This window comes from Ovis aries, chromosome 22 (assembly GCF_016772045.2).
Source record: "Ovis aries strain OAR_USU_Benz2616 breed Rambouillet chromosome 22, ARS-UI_Ramb_v3.0, whole genome shotgun sequence".
NCBI classification, from domain to species: domain Eukaryota; kingdom Metazoa; phylum Chordata; class Mammalia; order Artiodactyla; family Bovidae; genus Ovis; species Ovis aries.
The window spans coordinates 10,859,387-10,877,605 of record NC_056075.1 but is presented as its reverse complement, the minus strand read 5'-3'; the positions used below and the strand labels follow the sequence as shown (position 1 = coordinate 10,877,605).

Below are 18,219 nucleotides of genomic sequence, written 5' to 3'. Positions count from 1 at the left end.
AAGACTGATGCTGGGAGGGATTGGGGGCAGGAGGAGAAGGGACGACCGAGGATGAGATGGCTGGATGGCATCACCGATTTCTATGGACATGAGTTTGGGTAAACTCCGGGAGTTGGTGATGGACAGGGAGGCCTGGCGTGCTGCAAGTCATGGGGTCGCAAAGAGTCGGACATAACTGAGCAACTGACCTGAACTGAACTGATGTGTTCTTGGACGAAGGTAGATTGTCGCTGTGCAGGCATCCTTTAAATAACATTATCCAGGTGAAAAATAAATCACAGCCCGTTTTGTAGGTCAGGACCAGTCAGCTGCGTTTTCTGGGAAGCCTCAGCACCATCTGCAGGGTGACTGAGACTCCCTCCGAGTGCAGAGGGACAGCATTGGGCAGTGTTCATGATCCCTCTGTGAGTCAGCTACCTATATAGTCTGAGGATGGGACTAGATGCCCCTGTTGGCGTAGCCGTGCAGAAAGCCTCCAGTTTTCCCTGAGTATCCTAACTCTTTGTGTCCTTGAGTATATGTGTTGGCACAAAGATAGGTAATTCTTCACCTACCCCAGAGCTCTAGCTCTCTTTGAGGGCAAGAAATAGGCAGTCCCTGCCTTCATCCCAAATCACCCTTATGCCTCAATCAGGCTTTCAGTGTTAGTCTCCATGGTCGTATCCCTCACAGGGGCCCGGTGTCCCCTCTGGAACTGGTCACACGAGACAGTGCCGCTCCAGGTCAAGGCTGGCCTGGAGTCAAGAGTTCACTGCTGCACACCTAATGGCGCCCCAGCCTTGCTGGAGCCAGCAGATAACTCGAGTGGGGGGCACCCTCGCCGGAGTCTGCTGCTGCTACAGCCAGTGCAGCTGACTAAATAGCTTTTCAGGATTCCTCTGCTGCATGACGAAGATTCAACTTTCTGGCTTTCTACTCACGGTCCCAGTGGGAATGCCAGTTCTTCTGTCTTCTCTGGGATCTGGTATATTAATTTAACAATTTTCCTCTGCACACAGTCAATCAGAGGATATCACTGGAAAAGTTTATGAGTGCCAGCCTTTTAGTGGGTTGAGCGGAGGTTGATAGGGCTCTTGGTCCATCACTGGGTTGCACAAAGCAAACAACCCTTGTGGATTTCCCAGCTGAGAGGAGAATACTTGAATGTTTTCATTCACCGTGGAGGTTGAAGATCTTTGCCCAGCCTAGTCTTGGTACCCTTTACACTCTGGTGCACTGTGGTCAACAGCAGTAGATGCTACCTGGGCACTGGGCTCAGCTGAGGCCCCTGGGCTGGAGTGAGAGTCGCCGTTCCCAGAGCCCACAGATGGCCTGGCTGCAGGCTGAGGGTGTTAGTGCCAAGGAGAAGCTAAAATGGGTGTGTTGAGAATAGCCTAGGATGCCTGAGGCAATTACTTACCATCCATTGCAAGAGAAAGTTTGAAGATTGATGTCACTCTGAGTCGCACACACACACACACCCACACACACACCATACGATTAAATCTGTATCCAAAACTTATTATAGTGTTACTATCAAGAATGTGGGTTTCTTAGTTGGTTCAGTGGTAAAGAATCCGCCTGCAATGCAGGAGACATGGGTTCTATCCCTGGGTTGGAAAGATTCCCCTGGAGGAGGGAATGGCAACCCACTCCAGTACTCTTGCCTGGGAACTCCCATGAACAGAAGAGCCGGGTGGGGCTGCAGTCCATGGGCTCACAAGAGTTGGACATAGTGAGTAAACAACAACAAATCAAGAATATATATTTATTGTAGTATCACTAACAAAAGTAATATGTAGCTGAAGCCAAGAGAAAGACATAAGGAGCATTCCAGGGTTGTTAAAAGCGAGTCTTCCGGGGGCCCAGAAGCCTGGATAATAATGGGACGAAGGACATGAGATTCTGTTGATAGTGGCCAGCTATGACCCTGGCGAGAGGGGCAGACACAGGGCTGTCTGGAGAACGGAATGCCTTGTGCAGGCTTGAAGCACTGTTTCTGCTGGCAGTTTAAGATGTGCAGACCAGAGAACTGTGTGTAGCTGGTATGGACAGGGGAGACAGTCGTGAGCAAGCCACGCTCTAGAAACATGCCTTAAAGCGATAAGCAGGACCATCTTGCTCAGTAAGCTCAGACTGGGGATCTGCTTTCCCACCCTTCCCCCCTACAATGCCAGTCTTCCCGCTCCCTGACTCTCTCTTCCTTTTCTTCCTCTCTGTCTCAGCTCAGGGGTCGGGAAGCTCTCTGAGTCTAGAGCTGTCTGCATCCTGCTCCATTTCCTCAGTGCCTTCTTCATGCTCAGTTGCTGGCAGGAAAATGCTGCCTATGCCTGAAGGGCGGTTCCTTAGGAGGTGATCCAGTGCCTTCTCATAGCATTCAGCCGCCTGCAGCAGCTCTCCATTCATCTTGTGAATTAAGCCTTGGAGAGACCAAGAATATGGTCCATTCTGTGGTAGCTGGTTTTTAGCTACATTCTGTAGCTGAAATATCATCTTTTCTTTCTCAGTTGATTTTGTGCTTATGGATAAACCGTCTAAAGAACACTGGACTTCAGTGTCTTCAGATATCTCATGATCCTCCTGAGGACTGCAGTCGTGCTGATGGAGCTCTTGTGCCTTGGAGCTGGGGAGCTCCTTACTGAAAGCTGTCTGATAACATTCTTTGTTTTCCAGGAACTCATCAGCATATGCATGCAGAGGATTTAGCCCCTTCTCAATCGCTCTACTCACATAGTTTCTAGCAAGTTTCCTTAGTTCTTCAATCTCCTCTCCTTTCTGACTAGCTTCAGATGCTCCTGTATGTTGAATTTGCTTGACTTTTGCCTCATAGCAGCATGCTATCTGGTGATAGAGGTAGGCATTGTTTGGTATGGATTCCAGTGCCCTTAGCAACAGTTCAATTGTTTTGTCTAGATCACCTTTTCCTTGGTAAAATTTGGCTGCACTGCAAAGGACATCTGTTTGACAAGGAGATTTTCCCAGAGCCTCGACAACCAGCTGTTCCCCTTCAGCTTGTTCATTCATCTTCTGCAGCGTCAGGGCCAGGAGAACTTTGATGTACTGATCGTCGGGACTCAGCTCAACGGCCTGCCTCAGAATTTCCACAGGGGACTGGTGCTCTGGCCTCTCATCCAGGTAGTACATTGCGATGGCCAGTCCAGAGGAGAATTCTGGGTTGTTGGGTTTCTCTTCCAGAGCCTTCTGAAAATACACCTTTGCCCTTTCAGTTTTTTTCCCACCACACTTGACCAGTGTCCATCCTTCCTCACAGTCCAGCTCAGGACATTCAATACTGTAAGGATTTGAGAACTTCTGGCAGACTTGTTTCACCTTGTCAGCATAAAGCTGAGCTTCTGCGAATCTTCCCAGGTGATAGTAGACCCAGGCGTAGTTTCCCCAGGTGACCAGGCTTCTGACCTCTGCCTGGTCAGCGTGCTCTCGCTGGATGCACTCTTCGGCTTGCTGCAAGCATTGCAGGGCTGCTTTGTTTTGACCCTTTAAGTGTTTTATGTAGGCCAACAAGTTGTACTTTGTAGCTTTGAACTCAGAGTTTAAAAATTCAGTCTGGTTACACACTCTTTCTTCGAGGTCATGAGGGACACTTTCTTCCTTAAATAAGTTCCACGTGAAATGGCATCTCAGCTGCGGAAGGATTTGCTCCAGAGAATTCTTGTTGTCCTCACTGTGGAGAAAGCAAACATAGTCACTGTGATGTGCAGCTGCCGAGTATGGTGCCCTGTGATGCAAGTACGGGTTATTTCGTGTGTCAACCTGACTGCGCCCCGGGGTGTCCAGCCTATCCAGTTAAACGTTAGTTCTGGTCGTGTCTGCCAGGATGTTCCCAGAAGAGAAGAGCATTTGAGTCAGTTGGCTAAGTAAAGCAGATTACCCTCCCCAGTGTGGCTGGACCTCGTCCAATCTGTTGGAGGCCTGAGTAGAACAAAAAGGCACAGGAAGGGTCCCTTTGGTCTCTCTGCCTGTCTGCGCGAGCTGGGACTTTGGTCTTCTCCTCCCTTCTGACTGTGACTTACACTGTCAGCCCTCCAGTTTTCAAGTCTTTGGACTCAAGACTGGATTTATGCCATTGGCTTCCCTGGATCTGCAGGTCACAGACAGGGGATCATGCATTGTCTCAGCCTTCATAATCACTTGAGCCAGTTTGTTAGAGTAAATCTCTCTCTCTGTTGCCCTCATGCTCTCTCTATAATTATATGTGTGTATGTGTGTGTGTATGTTAACCAGCATTAGCTGAGAATCTTTATTTGAACAAATAAGTAGAGTATAAAAAATTTGTCCTGAAAAGTTTTTTTTTTAAGCTGGTAAAATAAATATGTTTAAAAATTATTGGGCTTCCCTGGTGGCTCAGCGCATTGGCTGTTAATGCGGGGAGACACGGGTTCTATCCTTCATCCGGGAAGGTCCCGCATGCCGAGGAGCACTGAAGACGCTGCACCACAGCTGTTGAGCCTGTGCTCTAGACCCTAGGAGCCACAGCTGCTAAAGCGCACGTGCCCTAGAGCCCACGCTCCTCAACAAGAGCAGCCAACGCTCTGAGAAGCCCGAGCACCACAGCTGGAAAGGAGCCCCCACTCCCGGCAACTAGAGAAAAGCCTCCACGGCAGCGAAGATTCAGCACAGCCATACATAAATAAAAATTTAAAAAAAAATTATTGTAGCAGTCATACAAAAACAGGTTAAAATTCTCAATGAGGGTAAACCAAAACATGTCCAATTATATAAAACTTCTTCCCTTACAAGGAACAGGAATAAAGCTGAAGATCCATGTTGGTTTCACTGCCGAAAACCGTACAGAATAACATGGAAAAACCAGTTTTGAGCTCAAAATTCACTAAGGTCTTCTTTTTCTTTAGCTTTTACATCCTTAATGTAGGATGGATTCCTGGGACGGAGAATTCTTGGTTGCCCACCTACCAGCTTTGCCTTGCACGGTGGTCATCAGCTTTCCTCAGAGCTCAAGTGGAAAGGTACCAGGAATGGGCTTACACATTTGATCTCAACTGGTTTTCCTATGTTATTCTGTATTTTTTTCAGCAGTGAAACCAGAGTGGACCTTCAGCTTTATCCCTGGTTGAATGGATTCCCACCGTTGCAGTGCTCAAAATAGTTTACTTCTTGGGCAGCAGACACATGGGAGAGGCTGGAACAACAGCGGTTAGCAAATGCCTTCTGCCTATGTCCAGCCTTCATGAGTTGGGGCTGACAGCAACCTGCAGTCCGTGTGTGTGTGTGTTGCTCGCACTAATCCATACCTCTAAGTTTTCGGAGACAGAGGAAACGGTACTTTCTCTTGCTTCCTGGATTTACCTTTCTACATCTATGGTCTATGCAGGAAACCCGCAAAGCCCATCCCTTCTATCGTGTGAGCAGCTATGTAGGAGGTGAGGTTAAGGTGGAGAAGAGGAGAGCGCCACAGTTGGAGGACCTGAGGTCTCTCTTGCCTGTTTCAGTTATGAAGCCAGATTTATTTAGCCATCCAGAGACCCTTCACAAGGCTACCTCTTTGTGTCACTTTGCTAGTGTTTAGGGATGCTGAGAAAAATGAAGGTAATCTCTGACCCTCAGAGCTCACAGTCTGGTTAGGAACCACGTAAAGAAAGAAACGAAAGCCCAGGGATGTTTGCCACTGTGTTACACGATTTTGTTCTTTTCCACACCTCCCTACAGTGACACAGAGACCCATGAAGGCCTGGTTTCAGTTTGACTGAAGCAGTCACTCTAAATAGGCCAGATCCCCAGAGGGGATAAATTTGTTTTGAAAAATGACAAACAAAATGGGCATATCTGTGTTTTGTAGTTGGAAGATACCAAGGGAAATCATTTGCCTTAATTAGTTAAATAAATTACCTAAGTTCTCAAAATGTGTTCTCATGTCTATATTTTCCTGGGGCTTGGGGTATAGTTAATGGATTTTATACTCTTCCATTTTTCTCAGTAGATTCTTAGCACCATAAAATTGGAAAGAACCTCCAGAATCATTAAACCCACCACTGTCCACAATTTTGAATTTCACGGACTAGCACAGTTTCAGAAAAGCGTTATGAAACAAACAGGGCTGCCAACCTTTTGGCAACACTGACATGGGGAGAGAATTCATCAAAAGGAACCAACCATCTGTGTTTGGTAAAATTTTATTTAAATAAGAGAAAAAGAGAGAAAGGAAGCACTTTTCTTATCACCGAAAGATAAAGATAATCACTGGACAAATCTGTCTATAGCTGTTATGCAACTAAAGCATTATAAAGGCATTTCAGTATTTCAGCATATGTTAAGTTTGCTAACTGCCCAATTAGGAAGTTTAGAGAAAAAAAAAAGCATGAGTTTCAGATCAATAAAATGTGTCTGCAGATTTGTAGGTGTTATCTAGGTGCCTGAGAACAACAGCTAAATACTCTAAGGATTAATAGAGAATATACATCCAACTTCTCAGTGAGTCTGCAGAAAGACAGGTGACCTTGGATGTTTTCATTTCAGCAGAACCAGAAATCACCCTGCCAGTCTGATAACACTTTTTCCCCCCAAGGGTAGTAGTAGGGGTGCATTGTAGGGGCAGACAGCAGGCTTTGATGTATCAGTGAACCAGAGGGATCTTTGCAAATCAAATTTAAAAGCACTTATTGATAAATATTCTTCTTCCAAGATGAAACATATTCCAATCTTGTCATAAACTTCAGAAGATCTCAACTGCTCAAGAAAGTAGGGCAAGCAGAAAAGCTCACTCAACATTCCTAAACCTGTGAGGAGCCTGGAGTATGGAACTCCTGGGGATATTCCATCCGTCCCACCAGTTCACCAGTGCTAAAGCAGGCCATGTTAAGAAATGTGTGGTAATGCCGAACAGTTTATTCAGGAGGATAGCCAGCTATGTATGTGGCTTCATGATTACAAAACCTACTGAATGTTGGTAATCAGGCCTGTTGGTTTTCCCTAAGCCTTCCACCCTAGGTTGCCAGTTTGCTTAGATATTTGATACCTGATCTCCCTGGGAAGTATGATTTAGAGCAGAGTATACTGGGTTGGGAGTCCTGAGATCTGGATAAGAAGAAACATGTAACCCAGAGCCAGTGTCCAGGGGTTAGCATTAAAATACTGTTGCCTTAGTGGGTGAATCATTTGCGAATCTAGCGATTAAAAGGAAAAAGTTTTAAAAATAACTATAACTACAGTAATGTGTTAATGTACACACTAGGTAAAAATATACAAATTGTGCCAACAAAAATATAAACTATGGGAGGAGGAGGGAGTTAAAAAGGTAGAGTTTTTGAACTGGTGTTTGAACTTGTTATCAGCTTAAAATAGACTATTATAAGATGTTTTGTAAAAAGCCTCACAGTAGCCACAAAGCAAAAATTTATGATAAATATATAAAAGAAGTAGGGGGAAATATGGAGAGGTTTGTGAAAGAATACAAACTTTCAGTTATAAGATGAATACGGTTGGAGGAGCTAATGAGAAACATGGTGAGCCCACTTGATAACGCTGTTGTATAACTGAAATCTGCTAAGAGAGTAGAATTTAAATGGTCTCACCCCCAAAAAATATATGAGGTGATGGATATGTTAATTAACTAGATGGGGGACTCCTTTCACAATGTATACAGATATCAAATCTCCACAGTGTGTGCTTTCTTTATCTTACAGTTTTATATACCAATCATAAACATTTTAAAAGAGAATTATCTTAGACAGTCTGGTCACTTTTATATAGTTTAGGTACATGAAATACTCAGTTCCCCCCAAAACCTTTTGTATTTTTATTACCTATTAACTGTATGTTAGTTGATATGTTTACCTGTATCATATGTAATTGATGTTTATGAAAATGTTAACATATTTGAGTAGATCAAAATAAAACATTTGAAGATAATTCTGATTTAATAAAAAAAAATACTGTTGTCTTTTCAAAAACCAATACTCCATTTGCCAAGGTATTCTCAGTTACTAATTTAGCTCATATATTTTTTTAAGTTGCTTTAAATACTTTCTCTCTCTCTCTCTATATATATATATACACACACACACACACACACACACACATATATATATACACATATATAGTTGTTGTTGTTGTTTAGTTGCTAAGTCGTGTCTCTGAGACACTTACTCCCTGTCTAGCAGGTCAGTAAGAAGACCGTTCAGAGAGATATTCCCCAGTCCTGAAAGGGCAGATTTCAAGGCAAAAACAATCTCGTCATGTAGTTTTACAGCACTGAACTAATCCTTAGCACATTTGCTGAGAAGGAAATGCTTCAAAAATGACCAGGATAGCCACAACAAAACACACAAACCTGTGATTTAGTCCTTCCAAATATAAGAAACAAAAGAAGAACAAGACACCCCTAGCAGCTTTCCTCCAGGCCCCAGCTCCCATGGACCAGATTTTCTGCTGAAGGGATCTGAGCCCGCCCTCCTAGGCTGTCTTAACAGCCCCCATTCCTTCCAGCCGCCGGCTGCTAGCTCTGCTGGGAGGAAGTTCTTAGCGCCTCACTCTGTGCAGGAAGAGCCACAGAAATAAAAGTGCGTGAGTCGGTAACAGATTTACGATCAAATGCGTGCAGTGCGTCTTAATCTATTAGCAAACACTGGATCAGCATACTTCAGGACATCGCACTCAAGAGCAAGATTTGGACGAGATTCTCAACTTCCTATCAGAGAAGCAGAGTATTTACCTCATGATGGCTGTTTTCCCTGCCATTCTGAGAAGCTGGGGTTCAATCAGATTTTATTTTCTGCTTTTGGATCACAAGCAAATGCAGAGGAGGTTCCCACTCAGGATGCTAGCTGCGAGGTCTGTGCTTTTGTAAAACAGGAAAGGAAAACAAAACGGAGGCAGTGCTAGTGAGATTCCTGCTGCGGAGAGACCGAAACTGAATGTGCAGAGCTGGGAGTGCCCTTCTACACCGCTTCTGTGTCTGCTCGTGAGCTTCAAAGAAGGCATTGTGGATGCTGAGCGTATTACAGGCTCTCTTCCCAGAGATTCAGATGCAGCCTGGAGGTGGACCTGGGCTCAGCTCTCTGCATTTTAACAGGCATCCTGGAAGTTCTGTTACAGGAGTCCCTGTATCACGTTTTGAGGAGCGTAGTCCTGGAGCTCCTTTATTTTGTTTTGGTTTGGTGTCTTTGGCTGTGTGGCCTGTGGGATCTTAGTTCCTTGACCAGGGGATCAAACCCATGCTCCCTGCAGTGGAAGTGTGGAGTCTTACCCACTGGACCACCCCGGAAGTCCCTGGAGGTATTTTGAAAATTTTTCCATTTACTTATGAGAGATCGTGTAATGTATAAAACAGTGAGTCAGACAATCTGGAAGAGAGGAAAATGACCCCAGAAATCCTGGACTTCAGTCTTCTCTTTGACCAGCCTCTGGGAAAGTCCTTGAATCACATCACTTAGCCTCATTTCCTCAGCTCCCATGCCTTCCCAGCTACCAGCTGTTGGCTCTGCTGGGAGGATGTCCTCAGCACCTGACTCTGTAGATCAGAGAGCCACAGAAATGAAAATGCGTGAACTGGTAAGAAAGATTGACAAATTATGAAATACATATTTAATCTATTAGCAAACACCGAATCAGAAAAATTATAAGTTATTCCAGGCCATTTTAGAAGATATCTTCTAAATTACCTTTTTTTTTTCTTAACAACCAAGTGATAGGAGACTGTGCTCTAAGGAGGTCCACTTTTACCCTTATCTAAGGCATGGTTCTGAGCACTCTAAGAAATAGTCCTCCCTCTCCAACTAGGGACCCCAAGGGCCTAGACCTGCCAGTCCCTGCCCCTCCTCTCTAACATAAGCATAATGAAGACATTTTGCCCTAATGACCAGAGCCAGAAGATGCTCAGCACTGGAGTGTGGCTCCTGAAAAATGACCATGCTCTGACACCTACTTTTTATGTGACCTCTTGGCCAAGTAATTTGCCCTCTGAGACCCATTTTTCTCATCTACAAAATGAGGCTAGTGAGAAATAATAGGCTCCCTTCCTGGGGCTATGGGTAGGATGCTATAAGGCATGTAGGCCTCTTGGCAGCTACTGATCGCAGGAAAACGGTCACTGCCATGGTGAGTGGTGCATCAGTGTTACCATTTTAAGTGAGTTCTGAGTGTGCGAGGGGCCAGCAGAGTTCCACAGTGGACTGGGCAGAGGAAGGCTCTCACCAGCCAGCCGCCAGGTATGAGGTGTTTCCCCGGGGAGCTTCCCTGTTCGGCAGTTTCTAGCACAGCCTCTGGGGACAGGGCTTCCCTGGTGGCTCAGTGGTAAAGAACCCACCTGCCCAGCAAGAGACTCCAAGGGCTCCATCCTTGGGTCGGGAAGATCCCCTGGAGAAGAAAATGGCAACCCACTCCAGTATTCTTGCCTGGGAAAATTCCACGGACGGAGGAGCCTGATAGGCTGTAGTCCACAGTCCATGGGTCACAAAAGAGTAGGACATGACTGAGCACTTAAACAACAGCTGGGAACAGGCACCTTGTCCACCATAGCCCAGAGAGCCTTTCTCAGACTTCCTTGGATCAGTGGCTTTGGACATACCCCAGCACAGGTCACTACCAAGCTTCTCAGGCAGACGGGATACCAAGACACTGGGCAGGGCTAGGTTTTTCTGGTCAACTCACTTATGCAGACACAGTTCACATACTCATGTCTGGGAGCCCATTATATAGGAAAGGTGATCTGAGGCATTTGACGGTAAATTCCTCTAACCACCCATCCCCGGATACAAGCCTGCAGAGCATCTGGGAGCCCTTGGGGCTCCTTGTACTCACTCCCTAAATGATCACTAGGATGCCCCCTCCCCAGTCAATCAGCTTCTCAATTCCTTCCCATTGTTGTTTGATGGGAAAGTTTTCCCTTTTTTTGGCTGTATCTTTCCTGAGGCTCTATCTGATGGTAGAACTCAAGCAGATCTATGCACATCTTTTAAAATCAAGTTTACCAAGATTACACTTTACATATACTAAAATGTACCCACTTAAAGTATAGTTTGATGACTTCTGACAGATGGATATACCCATGCAACCACCACCACTACCTTCTTTTGTATCATCCCTGGTGTGCCCTGCTAGTCAAGCCCAATCCCACCCTCCACCATCCCCAGGCAATCATTGCTCTGCTTTCATTCATTAGAAATTAGATCAGTACTAGGAAAGAAATTGGGATACCTGGGTTCAATCCCTGAGTTGGGAAGAGGCCCTGGAGGAGGACATGGCAACCCACTTTAATATTCTTGCCTGGAGAATGTCCTCCATGGACAGAGGAGCCTGGTGGGCTACAGTACACGGGGTTGCAAAGAGTCGGACACAACTGAACAACTAAGCACACACACACAGGAAAGCAATTACGTCCTTATGTTTTGAAGAAAAATTATTTTCTGTTGCTCACAAGCTCTCATTACAGCAATAAAAATAAACTCTAAGCTTCGGGTTTGTTTTCGTTTAAGAAATGGAAAAAAAATGTCCGTTGGTAAGGATTGTTTTTTCCACTTCCCATCTTGAAGTGATCAGATTTTCAGGGCAGAATTCCCAGTGTGACTTGGCTTTGTACTACCAACTCCATCTTTAATAACATCTGCTGAAAAGAAATGCTTCCTTTTAGAATGACGAAAGGAAAGCCTCTTAGTTCTTTTAAAGGAAACAACAGAAAAGCGCCCACAGAGTAATTTGCTTAGATCTAAATTTGAATCTGCAAATTTAGTGCCTGATTGGATTTAATCACTCCTGCCAAACCTCCCTCTCATCCAGCTCCCTGCTCCCAGCTCCTCCCTGTGAAGCTTAGAGAGTGTGAGTGCACACACCAGGAAAAGTCACAGAAATAAAATGTGCCGATACTGATACAGGAACTTCAGTCCACGAGCACAGGACAAACTCCGGCATTTGCCTGCACTCGAGAAGCTCGGCTTACAATTTGCATTCAAGATCCGGGCTGCCTGCGCCTTAACTCACTGACCTCATTATGGCGAGCTGCTCTCTGCTGTTCTGAATAGGTTGGGGTCCAAGCTGGTTTGCTTTTCAGAACTCTTCCGAGTCTGCCTCAAGTAAAGACTGAAGGAGCTATTAAAAGGGACATGGGGTGGGGAGAATGTGTCAGCTGATGCTTTCTCTCAGTTTCTGAGTGATTGCCTTTATGAAACAGAAGAAGAAATGGAAAGTGAAGCTTATTAACATCAAGTCGAGGAAAAGGAAACAAGGTTGAAATCTATCATGACTCAGTAGAAGCCACTCCTCCTTTAAAATCATGACTCTGAGAACTTTCCTGGCAGTCCGGTGGTTAAGACTCCCACTTCCACTTGGGGGTGGGGGTTGGGGTGGTGCAGGTTCCATACCTGGTGGCGACCTAAGACCTCACAAGAGGTGTGTAGAGGCAAATACGTAAATAAATAAAAATCGCGATTTCAGGAATCCAACCCTAATGCTAAGGTGCGTCCCAGGAAACTGCATTTTTTAATAGTATGTAGGAGTCGGATATGACTGAAGCGACGCAGCAGCAGCAGCAGGAGAAGGGAAGGCTTCCTTGGTAGCTCAGCTGGTAAACAGTCCGGCAGCAACGCAGGAGACTCCAGCTTCATTCCTGAGTCAGGAAGATCCCCTGGAGAAGGGACTGGCAACCCACTCCAGTATTCTTGCCTGGAGAATTCCGTGGACAAAGGAGCCTGGCCGGCTACAGTTCATGGTGTTGCAAAGGGTGGGACAGGACTGAGTGATTAACACTTTCACTTTTTTTTCAGGAGATTCTTATGAAAGTGTTTCTCGGAGCACATGGTGTGAAAGACTGCTCATGAAGTACTGTTGTAAAAAGTAGCTTAGACAAGTCATCTTACTTGTGGGAGACAATTGGCACCTTGTTATGTGGCTCAGGCGCCATCTCTCAGTCGTGTTCGGCTCTTTGTGACCCCATGAGCCATAGTCCACCAGACTCCTCTGTCCATGAGAATTCTCCAGGCAAGAATACTAGAGTGGGTTGCCATTCCCTTCTCCAGGGGATTTTCCCCACCCCTGGATGGAACCCAGGTCTCCTGCATTGCATGCAAATTCTTTATCATCTGAGCCACCTGGATTTAATTCAGTGTGTTATTTACTATCTCTGGGATTATCCATGAATCAAATCACTGAGCCTGAGTTCCGCCCCCTCCCCCCAACCCCCATGCTAAATATAAGAAGCCAAGCCCTGGAATAAACCCTGGGCACTTAGGATCTCTGAGATCCAAAGCAATCATTCAGTTTTCCCAGCTATAAACTGGGAAATAGTAACACATGTAATATTGTTGGGTGAGCTGCCTAGCTGATAAATTTAGATATTTATGCTTTGAGCTCTGAAGGAGTGATAATACCCTGAGAGATTTTTTTTAAAGTAGAATTTCCTATGATGTAAATATTCATGAAAATAGAGGGAGGATAGTTCTCAAGGCTGATCTGAAGATCAAGAAACGTCAGTTGCCTAGAAGAAAGACTCCCTCTGTTCTGAAGCTGCGAAAAGCAGAGGTTCTTGTGTAGCAAGACTGACACTTATTTGTTTTTTCCCAACAATGGGAGCATCATAGAATACTTCAAGTTCAGAGACTGTATTATGTCCAGCCAAAGTAACCTGCACCTGGGAAATTATGTGATTTTGTTGGCTGTCTTACTTAACAATATGTTACGCTGGTAGTGATAAAGTAACATACCTTTTTATCTTTTACAGTGTCACCCAGGTAAAAGGGGCTCCTGCATTTGGCCCCATGCTTTAGAGGGCCCCACACACCACAGACACGTAAAATGTAAATTTTTATCTATTTGCTTTTTTGACTGCACCACACAACTGTACCGCCAGGGAATTCCCAACAAAATGTACATTTCAAAAATAACTCATGGTGTCTCTGTTACTGAGAACCTGGTGCTTAATCCTGGCATAGCCAGACATGAAACCCTAAACATCCAGCCCAGGGAAAATGTGTCTCTCTATTTTGCCTTCTTTGCTCAGAGAGAAAGGAAGTTGTGTCATGAAGGTTTCTGTGTTGTGAGGGTGCTGATTTTAGGGATAGACACTATTTTGAAAGGTAAAAGTGATCAGAGTGGTTAGATCAGAGAAGAGGCAAATTTATTGAACTGGCCAAAGGCTTCCTCTCATCCCAACTGCAATCTTACGAAGTTATTTTCCAGAGTAGTTGTACCAGCTGCCCATTTCTTGTTTCTCTTCTTATTCTTATCTCTGGCTTATGAAGTGCTCATGGATAAGCATGGTATTTGCAACAGCTGCATATGGTAGTTAAATAATATTATGCCTGTTAAGAAAGTCATAGTGTACTTAGACTTGTACACCTGTAGATTTAGACTTAGACATTGAGTCAGATTTTCTTCTGCGTTTAAACTCTTCCTTGGTGCCAACTTGCTGATGAATGGTTCCTGAGAATGGATGTTTAAAAATAAAATCAAGTGGGACCACATTTTTATACCCACACCCTATCTAGAAAATAGAATATAGAATTTCTCCAACATGTCTCGAGTGCAAAAGTAATGATGGTAGTTAAAATTTGAATAATAAGAAGGGCACGACACAGTGCCAACAAATTTAGAGCTTAAAAATAAAAGATGTTGAAAGAAAAGCTTGCCTTCTTTATGTACATTTATAACAAGGATGGCTTCCCTAGTGGCTCAGATGGTAAAAGGGTCTCCCTGCAGTGCAGGAGACTCGAGTTCAGTCCTTGGTTTGGGAAAATCCCCTGGAGAAGGGAATGGTTACCTACTCTAGTATTCTTGCCTGGAGAATCCCATGGACAGAGGAACCTGGCGGGCTGCAGTCCATGGGGTCAGAAAAGAATTGGACACGGCTGAACAACTAACACTAACTAACGTCAAGGATACTCATTCTTTTTTTAAACAGTCATACTGAAATATAATTCACATACCATAGAATTCACCCATTTTGGAGAAGACTCTTAACTGTCCCTTGAACTGCAAGGAGATCCAACCAGTCCATCCTAAAATAAATCGGTCCTGAATATTCATTGCAAGGACTGATGCTGAAGCTGAAACTCCAATACTTTGGCCACCTGATGCGAAGAACTGACTCATTGGAAAAGACCCTCATGCTGGGAAAGACCAAAGGCAGGAGGAGAAGGGGACAACAGAGGATAAGATGGCTTGATAGCATCACCGACTCAATGGACATGAGTTTGAATAGACTCCGGGAGTTGGCGATGGACAGGGAGGCCTGGTGTGCTGCAAAGACGGGGTTGCAAAGACGGACACGACTGAGAGACTGAACTGAAACTATACAATTCAGTATTTCACAGAGCTGTACAACCATCACCATAGTCAATTTGAGAGCATTCTCATTACCCCAGAAAGGAGACCTACAATTCCTTGCTATCACCTCCAGTCTTCCTGGGTTCCCCTGATAGCTCAGATGGTAGACTCCTCCTGCAATGCAGGAGACCTGGGTTCAATCCCTGGGTTGGGAAGACCCCCTGGAGGAGGGCATTCTTGTTTTCTTGCCTGGAGAATTTCCATGGACAGAGGAGACTGGTACAAAGAGTCAGCCATGACTGAATGACAAAGCACAGCAACCGGTCCTCCTAGCCCTAGACAATCTACTTCTATCTCTTCACTAATCTGTTTTCTCTCTCTAATAAATTTGCCGACACTGGACATTTCATATAAATAGAATCATACAATATGTGACCTTTTGTGAATGGCTTCTTTCGTTTTCAAATTTCATCTATGTCGTAGCATGTACAGTACTTTATTTTTTATTGATGAATAATATTTCACTGCAAAGATATACTTTATTTACTACATCAGTTCATCCGTTGATGGATCCACCTTTTGTCTGTGGTGAATAACATGGATATAAACATTCATGTTCAGGTTTATGTATGAATGTATGTTTTCATTTCTCTTTATATGCCTAGGAATAAAATGGCTAGGTCATGTGCTAACTCTGTGTTTAACCAACTGATGGACTACTAAACTGTATTTCCAAAGGCACTGCACCATTTTTACTGTAAAGGTTTTAGTCAGACTCCCTCTTTGTTGCCTCCTAAGAAGGTGTAGACTACCAGCAATGAGGCAGCTGTGCTGTAAGTCATAAGGAAAATTTGCAGTTAGACAAATCAAGTTACCTCCTTTCCCCAAAGAGATGATGGGAGAAGTGGTGGAGGAGGGAGAAGACAGGAGCACTGGGTCTCTGGTTGGAACCCACATTTTTCAGGTTGGGATCCCAGGCTGACTGTGCATATAGTAGGGATCCTGACACGGTCCTGTTTATCTTCAGGATTCTCACACTTCCACGCTTCCAGTTGCACTGGACACACGTTGTGCACAATTGTGCAGGTCCGTGGACGTGATGGGGAAAGAAAGAGGAAAGCTCTGTGAAGAAGGCGGCTGGGGACAGAGGCCGATCAGTCTTTTGCTGAGAAGTAGTTGGCATGGCTAAGAACCCCGACCAGGATAAGAGACATTCTCCCCAGTCCTTGGTGCTGGAGGGAGATGCGCTGAGAGCTGTGGTCAAGAGCCAGGGAATTAAAGTAATTCCAATTAACGTGTTTCTGTTTGTTATTCCTGGATAGTGAGATTTCAAGAAACATGAATTATGCACGTAATTTTCTTGATTGTTTTCCGATCGTTTCTGTCAGCTTTAAGTCCTCAAATAAATATTAAGTGTACCGTGACATATGTCTCTTCTCCACCCTTTCTTCCTTTTTTCTTTTGGGGCTTCTGTTCTAGCAAAGGTTTTGGTGGCATGACTTGCAAGGACGAGGTTACAGATCCCCGGGGTGCCTGCTTTAGCACTATACAGGTGCCAGGGTTCCTCTCTCAAGGTCAGTGTGCCTGCCTGTCTTACCTTCCACTAAGAATACTCCCAGTTTTTCTCCCCAGGCACCATATCTGATAATAAGTTACTCAGGCCAAGTAAGCTAAAACCTTCTTTTGAAATGGTTATTTGTCCAGTCAGTCCAATGGAATGAGTTTACCTTTGCAGCTGAAGTGAATTGCATTTTCCATCAGAAGCCTCTTGACAAACAAAGACTTCATGTTTCTTTCTATTCTTTACGTAACAGGAAAAATTCTCCCACATGTGTTTAGACTGCCTCCAGGATGGGGCCTAAAACAGAACTGGAGATACTTCCTCATTTCTCCTAGTGGACATCAGAAAGGGAGGGGGAACATGGATGGAAGCACAAGATGTAACAAGATCTGCTTCTGCGGAGGGCAGGGGTAGGGTGTTTCTGTACACAAAGGTACCTGATGGTGGTGTCAGAATGTAAGATAAAGCCCTGGACTCTAAAAGCTGTAGAAAAAACTGTTTGTTCTATTCAGTGAAAAGGTTGTTGAAAGGTTGCTGCTGCAAGCTATGTGTTACTCTGGGATTCGTGATCTCCAGAGGATTTCCATCTGGGGTCAGAGATGAGGCTTGACTACTTGGAGCTTTTTGTGTAGCAAAGTTTTATTAAAATATAATAGAGATAGGGAAAGCTTCTGGCATAGACATCAGAAGGGGAAAAAAAGAGTGTCCCTTTGCTAGTTTTTAGCAAGGTGTTTTATGTCTGTTAGAAAACTATTAATCAGATAAGAGAGACACCTCAAGGCTGAGGGAGTTTCACCAGGCCCCCCTCCCACAATATGCATTTTGAGATAGGATGGCACAAGGTGTGTATCACCTGGCCATAAAAAAATTGACAGGAATACTGGTTTGTTAAGCTATTATCAGCCCAAGGTGTGAGAAGAGAAAAAAAGTTAGTCTTAGGTGGAACCATTTTGCAGAAAGGCAAATTCCAAAACAAATACATGGTTTCAGTAACATAGTTTAAGAAAAACCTTTCCATAAGAAAAATGCATTGGTTAGCTCAAGGCAGAACCAAGGGTTGTCAACACAGAATTAAAAGAGCTACCACTTGGGGACCTCTGTCCTTCCTGCCTGTTATGCTCCCAATGTTAGACCAGTCTGTGTTAGTTGGAACCAGTGCATGCCCAGTGTAACATTGCATTTTTCAGTAGCTGAGCCTGGAAGATTTAAGGTACAACAAAACTTCAGAAAAACCAGAACACACCTTTATGTTTGATCACATCTAAGTTATTTATTAATTAGTGGTTTTTCAGGCATCCACACTATGTATACTGATGATCTCAAGTGCACACTACACTATTTTTAATACAAAAGATATTCACTATACTGTGCATAAAATCTCCAAGACTTATTTATCTACTTGTTGTAAGTTTATACCTTTAAATTACATCTCTCCTATTCCCCTACATCCC

The 18,219-nt window shown here is 44.4% G+C and overlaps 1 protein-coding gene across 2 annotated transcripts; it reads right to left on the bottom strand.

The window, feature by feature from the left end:
• Positions 1–1,733: 1,733 nt before the first annotated feature.
• IFIT3 (interferon induced protein with tetratricopeptide repeats 3) lies at positions 1,734–12,013 on the bottom strand. Of its 2 annotated transcripts, XM_027960293.2 has the most exons (3): positions 11,933–12,013; positions 8,666–9,463; positions 1,734–3,661 (listed from the first exon to the last, which is right to left on the bottom strand). In XM_027960293.2, exons 2-3 carry the CDS (start codon positions 8,689–8,691, stop codon positions 2,206–2,208), a joined length of 1,482 nt encoding a protein of 493 aa, XP_027816094.2. In that variant the 5' UTR covers positions 8,692–9,463; positions 11,933–12,013; the 3' UTR covers positions 1,734–2,205. The 2 variants fall into 2 exon arrangements, with proteins under 2 accessions (XP_027816094.2, XP_027816095.2); XM_027960294.2 differs by lacking the exon at positions 8,666–9,463.
• Positions 12,014–18,219: the final 6,206 nt, after the last annotated feature.

Coding starts and splice junctions, on each gene's coding strand:
- IFIT3 (XM_027960293.2), bottom strand. CDS start 8,691: ATGGCAGGGAAAACAGCCATCATGAG. Junction 3,662..8,665: donor GGGAAAACAGCCATCATGAG/GTAAATACTCTG, acceptor CTTTCTCCACAG/TGAGGACAACAAGAATTCTC.